Source organism: Takifugu flavidus, chromosome 3, assembly GCF_003711565.1.
Source record: "Takifugu flavidus isolate HTHZ2018 chromosome 3, ASM371156v2, whole genome shotgun sequence".
NCBI classification, from domain to species: domain Eukaryota; kingdom Metazoa; phylum Chordata; class Actinopteri; order Tetraodontiformes; family Tetraodontidae; genus Takifugu; species Takifugu flavidus.
Window position 1 is genome coordinate 12,982,789 of NC_079522.1, and position 13,173 is coordinate 12,995,961.

The window sequence follows — 13,173 nt, forward strand, 5'->3', positions numbered from 1 at the left end:
CTTTGAATCTACTCCTCTCTAATCTGGAGTAGTAACAACTGATGCTACAGAATACACGTAGTTGTACTGCAAATCAAAAGTTTTTCTCCATTTAAACTTTAAATTGTTCTGCAATTAGCTTTATACATTAACATCTATTACGGTTTTATGTGAAACTTCATCTTGCTTGGATTTAAAAGTGATTACGATGTAAGAATTGAAGCCAAAACTCTCCTTAAAGTTAATTCAGTCCCATTAATCTCTGCAGTCTTTATGAAGAGTCAGAGTCCTTCAAATCCATCCTACTGTCCATTCAGTTCCAGACAACGTTTTGTCCGTGTTGGAACTGCTTCAATTAGACTGCCTCTGGTTTGGTATTCCATGCCTGGCTGGCAGCCAAGCTGGGATAATAACTGAGTGTTGTCTGCATCAAGTAAACAAACAACCAGACAAGACTGTCAAATTTAAACCTCATAGAAGTCTTCCTCTGGGAGCAGATTGGCATATGGTTCATAGCCTTCGAGTGGCGCTTGTACATACAGACTGAAATCATCGAAAACTCTCATCTGCTGTTACCAAATGACCAGTTTGGCCAAGTTGACGGCGCATTTGAGGATTATACAATGTTTCTAAAAATCATTGAAAGGCTGTTGATTTGACAGCTTCCAGTGTGGATCACCTTGTGTGTCCTCATGGATTTATTTCAAGGACTTCCTTCAAACTCAAAGACAGAAATCAAGTTTGTTCGCAAGCCTGGCCCATCTTTGAAAAACTCCCTGATGAGGTCACAGTCCTGAAGTGTTCAAATACCGGCAGATTCACACAGGAATACACGCCTTCATTCTATAAAGACCACCAGAACAAACGGCAGATGTGTTTAGCTGCACATGAGAGCAAAGATCTTTCATCACTGTGGAGAAATATTGGGCGTACAAACACAAGACCAGACCGAAAATACAGCAACCTGTTCTGAAACCTTGCTAAGGGGAGAAGATTGCATCGCTATATTTAAAAACCCCCAGAAATTCTTCATTCAAAAAGAGGATTTAGTGCTTTCAAACCCAGAAAGGATCTCATTTGGCTTCACACAGTGTAATGTTTGCCCTCAGGGGGTCATGAACCGGCAGGACACTTACCCTCCAACTAAATACTCTGACCCTGAGTTCCAGCAGAGCCCGAGTCTGTTCAATAAGAGCACGTGAATCTCTGCAGCAGAAGACAGTGTGTCCCGCACACAAGAGACCGGCTGCCACCACCACGACAACTGGCTGGGGGCACAACATCTGGATGTGAGCATACTGGACCTACAGCTGGCAGATTCCCCCACACACCTCTGTTTCTTAAACTTTACCGTAAGTGTTATTTCCACACAAAACATGTCATGTCACGACTGGCGTTTTAAAATGTCCCCCCGACAGCCAAAGCAGATAAATGTCAGGGAAATGAATGTGCTGCCAAGTGGGGTTTAAATTTAGAAATACTAATTATTCTGGTTTTGGACATCTGTAACACGCTTTCAGGTTGATTTTCCTGGATGAGTCAACATGCCGAGAGGATCAGTGAGATTGGAAAGCATTAAACATCTGGGACAAGAAAACCAGAGCTATGACCTTTCAGGAGAAGGTAAAGTATTGATGCTGTGCAGCGATCCCCAGTGAAAAGACTGTTTTTGATGGAATTTGCATACAGATTTGATTGTTCATTTTTTTAATGCTCGATTTTTTAAACTGTACTGAAAAAAGGGACAGAGTACAGCTCAAACATATATGTTGCCAGTTGATCCACTGTCTCAGATTATGGGTTAAAGCTAATCTGCAGTACCGGAAATACAAGATATAAATACAATAACAAAGCAAATTTTAACAATACAGAAGCATTACTTGGCAGGGTTACACATGCCAGGATACTGCCTGCTCCGGCCACGAGACACACACACACACACACACACACACACACACACATGCATACAGTCAATGGTTACAAACTTTGTGTTTTAAATGGGAAAATTGAGACTTTATCCAATAATGAAGGATTTTTCCTCACTTTGAAGTGGGGGTGTAATTTGGAGAAAAGGGGAAAGGAAGACGACATTTGTTGACCCCCCCTTCCTTATTTTTATGTTGCAGAAACAGCAGGCTCCTACTTGTAAGTATGGATTATTTTACAAAACTCTGCTTTCAATAAATGTTCTTCCACCAGCGCCGGTGAGCTGCGGCTGTCCGATCAGTGGGGCTTTAACATCTCTGCATGGTTTCGTGATGAAGCTGCAGAGTGCAGCACCCAGAGAGCTGAATTATTCAAAATAAAGAGAAAAGCTGCACGTGCCTTCACAATAAATGGAGAAAGTCAGTTATCTCTGTGGAGTTCAAGGACCTCCGCCACATGCATTTGCTTTCAGGTGTACACAGTGCACATGCACGTGTACTCATTTCTGTTCCACAGTCAACAGAACATAAAACCAAGTTCTGCTTCTTCTGTCTTTGAATTCTAGCGATTCATTTTGCTTTATTTGAATATTTCCTGACTAACAGGATAAATGTGCATTAACTACCTCAGATGTGACCTACCTTTTTTATAAACCCACGCAGACTCATATGAATCGTCATGATTTAGTGTTAGTGTTAGTGTTGTTTGTTAGGTCAGCTCTCACTGTTTTATCATTTCCCTCACACAGGACCATGACGGCTTCTCAGAACAATGAGAAGTGAGTAAACAATTGTGATAAAGACGTTTTGGAAACCTTTAAGCTCATTATCGCTGACGGGCCCTCTTTACCAAACAGAAGCCAGGGAAAAGAAGCACAACCGGCGATCCGGGTTGGGTTCTTTCAGCTGGTAAAAAAAACTGTTTTCCATTTTATTCCGCCTCATCATTTGGGGGTTGCAGCGCTGACGTGCTTTGGTCTTGCAGTTCCGTTTTGCCACATGCAAGGAGGTGCTGATGATGGCGACAGGATGCCTGTGCGCTGTGCTGCACGGCTCTGCCCAACCGCTGATGCTGCTGGTATTCGGCCTGCTCACGGACACCTTCATCGAGTATGACATCGAGCTGAATGAGCTCCGGGACGACAGGAAGGAGTGCGTGAACAACACCATCCAGTGGAAAAAGAACTACACAGCTGGGTTGACCCAACCCCTGAATCAATCAAACTGGTTTTTCGCAAACAATTCGACCTTAGAGATGCTGGTCCCGCTGGAGCAGAGGTCCTGTGGGTACGTGGGTCATGAGTAACACGTAAGGCCCTGTGGTTGGGTACTTCCTGTTGGTGTTATTCACTCTAACCTGTTACCCTACAGCATCCTCGACATCGAATATGAAATGACGCAATTTGCTTTCTATTACGTCGGAATTGGAGCAGCAGTGTTTTTGTTGGGGTACTTTCAGGTAATTCCGTTTCTGACAGTGACTTCTGATGTGCTGGAAATCCCGACTTTAGTCCCCGTGATTGGTTGGCAAAGCTGTTTCATATCCAACAGATCTCTCTGTGGGTGACGGCTGCTGCCAAACAGATTCAGCTCATCAGGCAAATGTACTTCAGGAAAGTGATGAGGATGGAGATCGGCTGGTTCGACTGCACCTCCGTTGGCGAGCTTAACACCCGTATGTCAGAGTGAGTCCGAAAATGATGACTCTGCTTCTGGCAAGCAGGCCAAATGGTGAAGAAATTGGTGGGTGTGTTAACAGCGTCTGTCTCCATTTTACAGTGATATCAACAAGATCAATGATGCCATCGCGGATCAAGTTGCCATTTTTTTGCAGCGCTTCACGACCTTTGTGTGTGGTTTCTGCATTGGCTTTGTGAAAGGATGGAAGTTAACACTCGTCATTGTCGCAGCAAGTCCACTCATTGGGGTCGGGACTGGTCTCATGGCTCTGGTGAGGCTGGATTTTGTGTGCATCTACTTTTCCTTCATCGCCATCTTGATGTTGTTGTCTTCTTTGTCAAACTTGGATTTGATCTAGTTTGTGGCTAAGCTAACGGGCATGGAGCTGCAGGCCTATGCAAAAGCTGGAGCTGTAGCCGATGAGGTTCTCTCATCCATCCGGACTGTTGCTGCCTTCGGCGGAGAGAAGAAAGAAGTCAACAGGTAGAATCTTTCAGGAGAAGGTTGGTGACTCAACCCAACATCAATGCGGCTCCATTGAACCCCGACACCCGCCTCCCCAGGTACGACAGGAACCTGACCTCAGCACAACGCTGGGGCATCAGAAAAGGTCTCATCATGGGCTTTTTCACTGGATACATCTGGCTCATCATCTTCCTGTGCTACGGTCTGGCCTTCTGGTATGGATCCACTCTGGTGGTAGACACTAAAGAGTACACACCAGGAACGTTACTGCAGGTATCGCTCCAACCGAAACTCCCTAACGTAACAGTGCTACTATTTGAAAGGTTTTATCAAATCATTTATCGGAGTATTTTGAGGGATTGAAGCACTTTTTGCTGCTATAATAATAACACACTGACCTCTTTCATCTAGGTCTTCTTTGGAGTTTTAATAGCAGCCATGAATTTGGGGCAGGCCTCGCCGTGTCTGGAGGCATTTGCTGCAGGCCGTGGAGCTGCTACCATCATCTTTGAGACTATTGATAGAGTGAGGCCATTTCTGTTGGCATATTTCAAATGTACTCGCATTTTCAATTCTTGTCTGATTTTTAAATGCCGCCGACAGGAGCCCCAGATTGACTGTCTGTCTGAAGCTGGATATAAGTTGGACAGGGTCAAAGGAGACATTGAGTTTCACAATGTGACCTTTAACTATCCATCCAGGCCTGAAGTCAAGGTACCGTATAGGAGGATCCATGGTTGAAAAATTGTGTTGCGGGAGTCACCTTTGTACTGGTATTCTCCTCAGATCCTGGATCAGCTCAGTGTTGCAGTAAAGTCAGGAGAGACAACAGCCTTTGTCGGCTCAAGTGGAGCAGGCAAGAGTACATCTGTGCAGCTCATTCAGCGCTTCTACGACCCTCAAGAGGGAATGGTATGGGAAAATGCTGTATCTGCCATCTCCTTACACTCATTTTCCAAAACAACCACCTCCCTGGGATTCCAAAAGTCCATGATAATCTCATTTACGCAGACACGGGTCTAACAGGCTCATTTTTCAGTTTATCTGAAACTAGAGGACTTTCTACCCTCTAATTCCCTCCTCTCAGCTCCTACCTGAGAAAAAGAGAACAGAAAAAAGCCCCTTAGAGCCCAGTGAAGGTTATGCCGGAATGAAGGAAGACAGTCACACCATTATTTCATTGTTGCAAAAAAGTCGACTTTAATAGCATCATCCATTAGCTGGAGCAAAATCCATTTCAGGCAATGACCTCCATTTCAGGTGACCCTGGATGGTCATGACATCAGAGGGCTGAACATCCAATGGCTGCGCTCACTGATTGGCATCGTGGAGCAGGAGCCTGTGCTGTTTGCCACCACCATTGCTGAGAACATACGCTACGGCCGACCTGGAGTCTCCACGGAGGACATTATCAGCGCAGCCAAGGAGGCCAATGCCTACAAATTCATCATGGACCTGCCACAGGTTGCAGTTTCGGGACTTAGAAGTGCAACATGGAGCATTTTTGATTCTGTCGTCACCGCTAGCCTGATGGATTTGAATCTTTTGGAATTTGACAGAAATTCGACACCTTGGTCGGGGAGGGTGGAGGTCAGATGAGCGGTGGTCAGAAGCAACGCATCGCCATCGCTCGTGCTCTGGTCAGGAATCCCCGGATCCTGCTGCTGGACATGGCAACGTCTGCCCTTGACAACGAGAGCGAGGCTATAGTTCAAGAAGCTCTGGATAAAGTGAGTCAGCTGAGGTCCAGTTTTCATCCCCGGGTTTGATGTTTACAGTTTTTGTGTCGTCTGGCAACAAAATTTTGAGCCAATGCGCAAATCCACATCTTAACATGACCAGAAATCAAAATGTTATATATATATATATATATATATATATATATAAGGTCTGGTTCATATAAGGTTCATATAAGGTTCATGTCTGAGTAGTGCAAAGTGTGACCATGGAAACTAAAAGCCCCCCTTCTTCTCTTTGAAATATTGTCAAGGCATCCTCCAGCAGAGACTGACTAAAGCGGTGTTGGAGGATTATAACGTCCCTCTGATAAAATCCTTATCTAAGGATAATCATGTTTTCATATCTATCTGCTGCCAAATCTGGTTGTTATTGTGTTACCCACCTGAAAAGTGGAAGACTGAATCTACCACACACAGTGAGAGTAACATCAATCTAGCCAGGTCTTCATAATTGTGTTCTAATAAAAGCAGCAGCAATCCAATTAGCCTCAACCTGAAATTCACTGATCATTTCACAGTAAAGACGATTGTTTTGAGGGGCCTTTTCTTAAACCAGAAAACATCCTAAAAGTACAAACCAAAGAATGGAATGTTGTTCCTTGTCATGGCAGGTACGCATGGGTCGCACCACCATATCTATCGCTCACCGACTGTCCACCATAAAGAATGCAGACGTGATTGTGGGTTTTGAGCACGGCCGAGCTGTGGAGCGAGGGAAGCACAACGAACTGCTGGAGAGGAAGGGCGTCTACTTCACCCTGGTGACCTTGCAGAGCCAAGGAGACAAGGCTCTGAACGAGAAAGCTCGACAAAGTAGGCCGAGATTTTGGGCAGAGTCTATTTTCTTCCACTAAATCTTTGTTGTTAGATGACTGGTGCACAAACTGAGATCGCGCGAGACCGCTGATTTTATCTCTTGGATTAGTGGCTGATAAAGAAGAGGAGCTCCCAGAGAGGCTATCCAGAGCAGGCAGTTACCGTGCGAGTTTAAGGTATTACACCAGAACATTAGTCAGCCACTGCCTTCAATTTATATATAATTGTGCAGGTCGAGCAGAGGGTCAACTGGATGGCTGAAAGCAACTGCAACATGTTGCAACGTGCAACTATTTAAGCTACAGCAGAATGAAAGGGTTGAATGTCCCTCATCCCTCCCCTGTGATGCCGCATCAGTCCAGCTGACCTTTTGCTTGATCTTCACAGATTAACATGATCTGGATGAATGAGAACCTACATGAACATCTTTGTATTGAATGAATCTCTGCTTTCCTGACTGTACATCCAAAAGAAACTGTATATTACCTCCCACAGTTGTTTTCCCAGGCAGAAGCCTTCATTTACTTAATTATCCTTTTACATCATCACCATCACCCAGAGCTCCTGGAAATGGGGCGAGAGAAGCTCAAGGTCCGCTATTACCGCCAACATCAGCACCCAGCCAATGCCTTTAGTGAAAGCCACTGAAAAATCACTTATCACTTAGAATGACTGCGTGCACGAAAGCAACAGAACCAGATAACACAAGATTAAAAAGCTTTTCAAATGTTTTGTAGAGCCTCTATTCGTCAGCGTTCCCGGTCTCAGCTCTCTAATCTGATGCCTGGCTCTGCTGTTCCTGTGACCAGTCAGGTAGGCGGCCAAGCCTACTTTGGGTCTCAGGAGGAAAAATCCAAGGTGTGTAACATTTTTATATACATTAATGACGGTTGGATTAAAAAAAATGGATAAAAGTTTCTCCAACACATGCCTCCTGATGTGCACTTGCCTAGAACTCCATCCCAGAGGAGGAAGAAGAAGAGCTCATGGAGTCTGCTCCGGTTGCAAGGATCCTGAAGTACAACTCACCCGAGTGGCCGTATATGCTTTTTGGATCCTTTGGGGCTGCCATAAATGGAGGGGTCAACCCTGTCTACTCTCTGCTGTTCAGTCAAATCTTGGCGGTACAGTTTAAAATACAGAAATACAGAATATCTGGCTGATTTAAAAAGAACATCAAGTTTAGTGTCCAACAGAGGGGTTAACCCTCGACTGATTCAAGGATGAATACACACAAGAGTTGAGACTACAGACACATGCGTCTCGACAGTACGTTTGGATTTTGGTTGTTTTTCAAACCCTGGACCCTGTCTGGGTCTGTATGATCATCATATGCTGCCCATCTTCAAAGGCACCTTGGTGTAAATACCTACGCTAGTTTTAAGCATGTTTTTCTGAACGACAACACAAATGTGAAAACACTCGGAGCAAAATGACACCGGCTTTTCTCACCCTGCTGTAAATGTACACAAATGGGCCTAAAGCACTGTACAAAATGTGTTCTGCATAACTCTGTGTGTTTGCAGACCTTCTCGATAACCGACCCCGTGGTTCAGAGGCGGGAGATTGATGGCGTCTGCCTGTTCTTCGTCATGGTTGGTGTGGTCTCTTTCTTCACCCAGATGCTGCAGGTAGAGTCTGCTTTAACAGGAGCGATGGCTTCAGCACTCGTCCCATATACCCCCTGCCAGTGTTCAAGGATAAGGGAAAGTCACAAGAGACCCTCTTCATTTTGTCAAATGAACACATTCTGAAGATGAAAAATATTTTTCTTTACCCTGCAGAGAAGCTGTTCTGCAAATGAACCTTTAGTTCTGACTGCATGGGTTAAAATTATTAATATAATTGGATTAATTAGGATTACCTGATTGCTTTATTCTTACCACGCTGTAAAAATGCCTCTGTGTGTGTGTGTGTGTGTGTGTGTGTGTGTGTGTGTGTGTGTGTGTGTGTGTGTGTGTGTGTGTGTGTACGCAGGGCTATGCCTTCTCCAAATCTGGGGAGCTGCTTACCCGTAGGTTACGGCGGCTTGGTTTCCAAGCCATGCTGGGCCAGGAGATTGGCTGGTTTGATGATCACAGGAACAGCCCTGGAGCTCTGACCACACGTCTGGCCACCGATGCGTCGCAGGTTCAAGGAGTGAGTTCTGGATTAAGACCTTTTTTCGATTTTATAAATACATTTGGACCTTTTGCCCAATGTCAAACGTGTGATTAGGATTCTTTTCCACATAAACAGCCAGCGCGTCAGACATTATTTAATATATGACCATTATATTACATCTTTAATGTTTTCCACCTTTTATCTGTGAAGGCCACGGGATCCCAGATCGGCATGATCGTCAACTCTCTGACCAACATCGGAGTTGCTGTCCTCATGAGCTTCTACTTCAGCTGGAAGCTAACGCTGCTCATTCTCTGTTTCCTGCCATTCCTTGCTCTGTCGGGGGGGTTTCAGGCTAAAATGCTGACAGGGTTTGCGAAGCAGGACAAGCAGGCCATGGAAGCTGCCGGAAGGGTATTCAATAACTTCAAATTCTATTTTCACCTTGATCTTGATCAAGTAGAAGAGCTGAATTATCTGCTGAAAGCACTGACCAACACAATCTCTTTATGAAAGATAAACAGCAAATTTCCTTTGAAAGTAGCATTTTAGTGAAATGAAAATGACCTTTGCAGATTTCAGGAGAAGCCCTCAACAACATCCGCACCATTGCAGGACTGGGCAAGGAAAAGAACTTTGTAGACATATACGAAGCGCAGCTTGACGCTCCTTATCAAGCCGCCCTGAAGAAGGCCAATGTGTACGGCGCCTGCTACGGTTTCGCCCAGTGCATCGTCTTCCTGACCAACTCTGCCTCCTACAGGTTTGGAGGTTACTTAGTGCGGCAGGAGGGGCTCCACTTCAGCTTGGTGTTCAGGTGACATGATCCTTTCCTTTTTAAACATTCTTTTTTATCGACCCTTTTTGACTAATTAGATATATTTTATTCAACATTTTATTCACCCCTCAGGAAGACTTACTTGCATAAAGTATTTGACTGAATAGATCTAAAAAAGGTTGCAAATGGGTAATTAAATATAGTAATATGAATTGGTTTGCATGAATAATAGTGTTAAAACAGCATTTTGAAAGAGGGGCTTGTAGTCCTGGCAAATTATTACATTTAAAGTGAGACGAGTGAAACTTTGGATAATTCTTGGGGAGAGAAGGAGGCCTCAGCGCTGCCACGGTCGCATTACCTTTCTTTTTTGGCAGGGTCATCTCAGCCATCGTCACTAGTGGCACGGCCCTCGGGAAAGCTTCCTCGTACACACCTGACTACGCCAAAGCCAAGATCTCAGCAGCCCGCTTCTTCCAGCTGCTGGACAGAGTCCCTCAAATCAGTGTCTACAGTGAGAAGGGAGAAAAATGGGTATGAGCACTTCTGCTGCAGAGCAAGTTTTGCTGTTCAGCTTCACGTTAGACACCACGCGTAGAAGGTTCTGATCAGGAATCTGGAATAAAAGCCTGATTTATTATTTATTCATTGCAGAGGCCATTCATTTTACATTAGTCATGAAAGATGTGGTAGGAAAGGAGGATTATGATTTTCTTACTTATTATGCCTAAAAAAGAAAGAAACTAATGAGAAGGAACTCACAGAATAATTCCTCTGTGATTGATCAGTGAAACACTTATTCTAAGCAAATATCCTGGGATCTACCACGTCTCTCATGGACATGAGCCAAGTCATTAACATAAACCTTTTTCTTCCCCTTGATCTTTATCCAGGATAATTTCCAGGGAAACATTGACTTCATTGACTGCAAGTTCACGTACCCCACCAGGCCCGATATCCAAGTCCTGAATGGGCTGAACGTGTCGGTAAAACCTGGCCAGACACTGGCCTTCGTTGGCAGCAGCGGCTGTGGGAAAAGCACCAGTGTGCAGCTGCTGGAGCGGTTTTATGATCCCGACCATGGCAGAGTGGTGAGGATCACACCTGTGTAACACACATGGAGTGCTCAGAGTACCAATAACTGCTTTTAATAGCACTTATTACCATGGTAAAATGATTGTAAACTTTAAAATGGTTGCAAAACGTCCCTCTCTCCATGAATTCCTTGAATAGCGACCATTAAATATTTAATTCGACTAATTACAAATGCTCTAATTAGAAAATCAGGTTGATGAGCACACGCGCTACATGACAGATCTCCGCAGTCTTTGAGCTCACGTGTCGTTCTGGTTTTGTGAGGTTTATTTTTCCGTTGATCAAAAACAGGCAAAAATGTCACTGTCATAGTCAGGAAACAAAAACAAGCCCAACAACAGGAATCATGCTAATTTATGTTAAACTGCAAATGAGAGGTTTGACTTTAAAAGGATCCAAATCTCACATTTAAATCTGACCTTTATCAAAATAACAGCTATTCTTACTCAGGAATGAATAAGTCATATTTTTTAGTCTGCTTAGTATTTACACTCTGGGGGGAGTCAGCTGCTGGTCACTCACGTGGCAACGTGAAATTTGCCAGAAAGTCAAAGCCCCTCCTGGAAGAACTTTAGCAAAGCTGATGGTTTAAGTATATCCGACTCTTAAATGGCTCCAGTCCATTCATCAATCAGACATTTATGCTGACTTTTTGTTTTATTTTCAAAAATGGGGCACTCTGCCCGGGATGGAGGCTAGTCTATCTGCCAGGGAGGAGTGGCTGCCAAGATTCAGATGGCCTTAATTGAGTTGGAAGTGGTTTGCAAAAGCGTAGCCCCGATTCTCTGACATTAAAAAAAAAAGACATGATCACCACTGCATAGCTGGGAGAGACACCATAGCAGAGATGGTATTATGATAGCTCATTAAGTGGATTGTACTGCCATTCATTGATTATCTCACTGCTCTTTACTAATGGTAAAATCAATTGCTCTTTGCAGTTGATTGATGGCCATGACTCGGCTCGTGTCAACGTGCCCTTCCTGCGCTCCAAGATTGGCATTGTGTCCCAGGAGCCCATCTTGTTCGACTGCAGCATCGCGGAGAACATCAAGTACGGCGACAACTCGCGGGACATCAGCATGGATGAGGTCGTCACCGCTGCTAAGAAAGCCCAGCTTCACGCCTTTGTCATGTCCCTTCCCGAGGTAGGGGCACACATTTCATGGAAGGAGCCAAAACCAGAGAAGGCAAGGCAGAATTCTAAATCCAAGATCCAATTAAACGCACGTTCTTTCCTGCTGGCGCAGAAATACGACACCAACGTGGGCGCCCAGGGTTCACAGCTCTCCCGTGGCCAGAAGCAACGCATTGCCATCGCCAGGGCGATCATCCGTGACCCCAAGATCCTGCTGCTGGACGAGGCCACCTCTGCTCTGGACACCGAGAGCGAGAAGGTACGCTTGAGTAAATGGGCCGTCGTGTTCCTGCACCCAAAAACCACATCTGTTCCCGACGCTCACCGGGCACAGACAGTACAGGAGAGGTGTATTATTTTATCATCATCCTTAAAATCATTACCATGCATCATCCTTTTCACCGCCTGACAGTTCACAGCAACCCTCCAGTAGAGCCTCTTGAAGATGAATATCATCTGTGTCTGCAGTGAGCTTCGGGTATAAAAGGGCTGAACCATGCTGAGCTCAAAGAATGCTCAGCAGCGGGCTGGTCCTCTGAGGCATTTCAAGCATAGTAATTAATGCACGACCGTGAGATTGCTATAAAATTGTAACACCTCTCTGGGGGAAGTGATGAAACCTCCTGCCTGTCTATGTGTGTTGACAGACAGTGCAAGAGGCCTTGGACAAAGCCAGGGAGGGACGCACCTGCATCGTGATCGCCCACCGCCTGTCCACTATTCAGAACTCCAACATCATCGCTGTCATGTCCAGGGGCATCGTGATAGAGAAGGGAACACACGACCAGCTCATGGACCTGCAGGGGGCCTACTACAAGCTGGTCACCACGGGAGCACCAGTCAGCTAATCGCTGGAGAAACACAGAAGCTGGGAAACAGGTGTGGTGTGAGGATGCAGAGCGAGGCAGCGGTCAATGAGATTTAAAGACACTGGGGCCGCCTGTGTCTGCGTGTTTGATAACGTTCACGCCATGGCAGTGTGTTGACCTTTCTCTGAGACGCAAGGTAGCTTAAAGTGGTAAGAATTGTCTATAAATATAATAATAGATTCTTGCTTTCAAAGAATGATGGTGTTTAATGAAAAACTTCATGCCACTCAATGACAATTATGTTCTGATACTGCGAGTTTCCACTCCACAAATGAGCAGTGTTTAATAACAGCAAAATTCTGAGATGATCCAGTAACCAGCGCCAGGTATACAGTATCTATGTGTGTAAATATATTGTACATACTTATATAATTTTACATAGATCAATAAGGGCATTTCTCCTCTCATCTACCTCTTAGCAAAAATGACACATTTTTAATTTTTTCCTTGATGCAAAGCCTGTGCTGCCAGATGATTGACTTCAATTGTTTCATTGTATTTCTGTTTGTTTGACAGGTTTATCACAATGCAATGTGGGTTTTTTTGGGTTTTCGTCGTGCAGAATAAATGCCACTATCAAAACGTC

The 13,173-nt window shown here is 44.7% G+C and overlaps 1 protein-coding gene across 1 annotated transcript; it reads left to right on the forward strand.

Annotated features, from left to right (window-relative positions):
* Nucleotides 1-1,174: 1,174 nt before the first annotated feature.
* LOC130523008 (bile salt export pump-like) lies at nucleotides 1,175-13,173 on the forward strand. The gene is made up of 29 exons (XM_057027937.1): nucleotides 1,175-1,331; nucleotides 1,500-1,602; nucleotides 2,106-2,124; nucleotides 2,654-2,683; nucleotides 2,762-2,813; nucleotides 2,890-3,191; nucleotides 3,276-3,363; nucleotides 3,456-3,589; nucleotides 3,684-3,855; nucleotides 3,943-4,067; nucleotides 4,148-4,322; nucleotides 4,461-4,574; nucleotides 4,653-4,763; nucleotides 4,836-4,961; nucleotides 5,310-5,513; nucleotides 5,609-5,779; nucleotides 6,400-6,601; nucleotides 6,714-6,780; nucleotides 7,342-7,462; nucleotides 7,558-7,728; nucleotides 8,131-8,235; nucleotides 8,582-8,743; nucleotides 8,918-9,121; nucleotides 9,283-9,524; nucleotides 9,863-10,019; nucleotides 10,379-10,576; nucleotides 11,522-11,728; nucleotides 11,831-11,977; nucleotides 12,366-13,173. Exons 2-29 carry the CDS (start codon nucleotides 1,524-1,526, stop codon nucleotides 12,564-12,566), a joined length of 4,086 nt encoding a protein of 1,361 aa, XP_056883917.1. The 5' UTR covers nucleotides 1,175-1,331; nucleotides 1,500-1,523; the 3' UTR covers nucleotides 12,567-13,173.

What these genes read in the sequence shown, in the direction of transcription:
- LOC130523008 (XM_057027937.1), top strand. Translation starts at nt 1,524, where the DNA reads ATGCCGAGAGGATCAGTGAGATTGGAAAGCATTAAACATCTGGGACAA. An exon ending in CACCAGGAACGTTACTGCAG is followed by an intron (nt 4,323 to 4,460) that starts GTATCGCTCCAA and finishes TCTTTCATCTAG; the next exon opens with GTCTTCTTTGGAGTTTTAAT. An exon ending in TGTTCAGTCAAATCTTGGCG is followed by an intron (nt 7,729 to 8,130) that starts GTACAGTTTAAA and finishes GTGTGTTTGCAG; the next exon opens with ACCTTCTCGATAACCGACCC.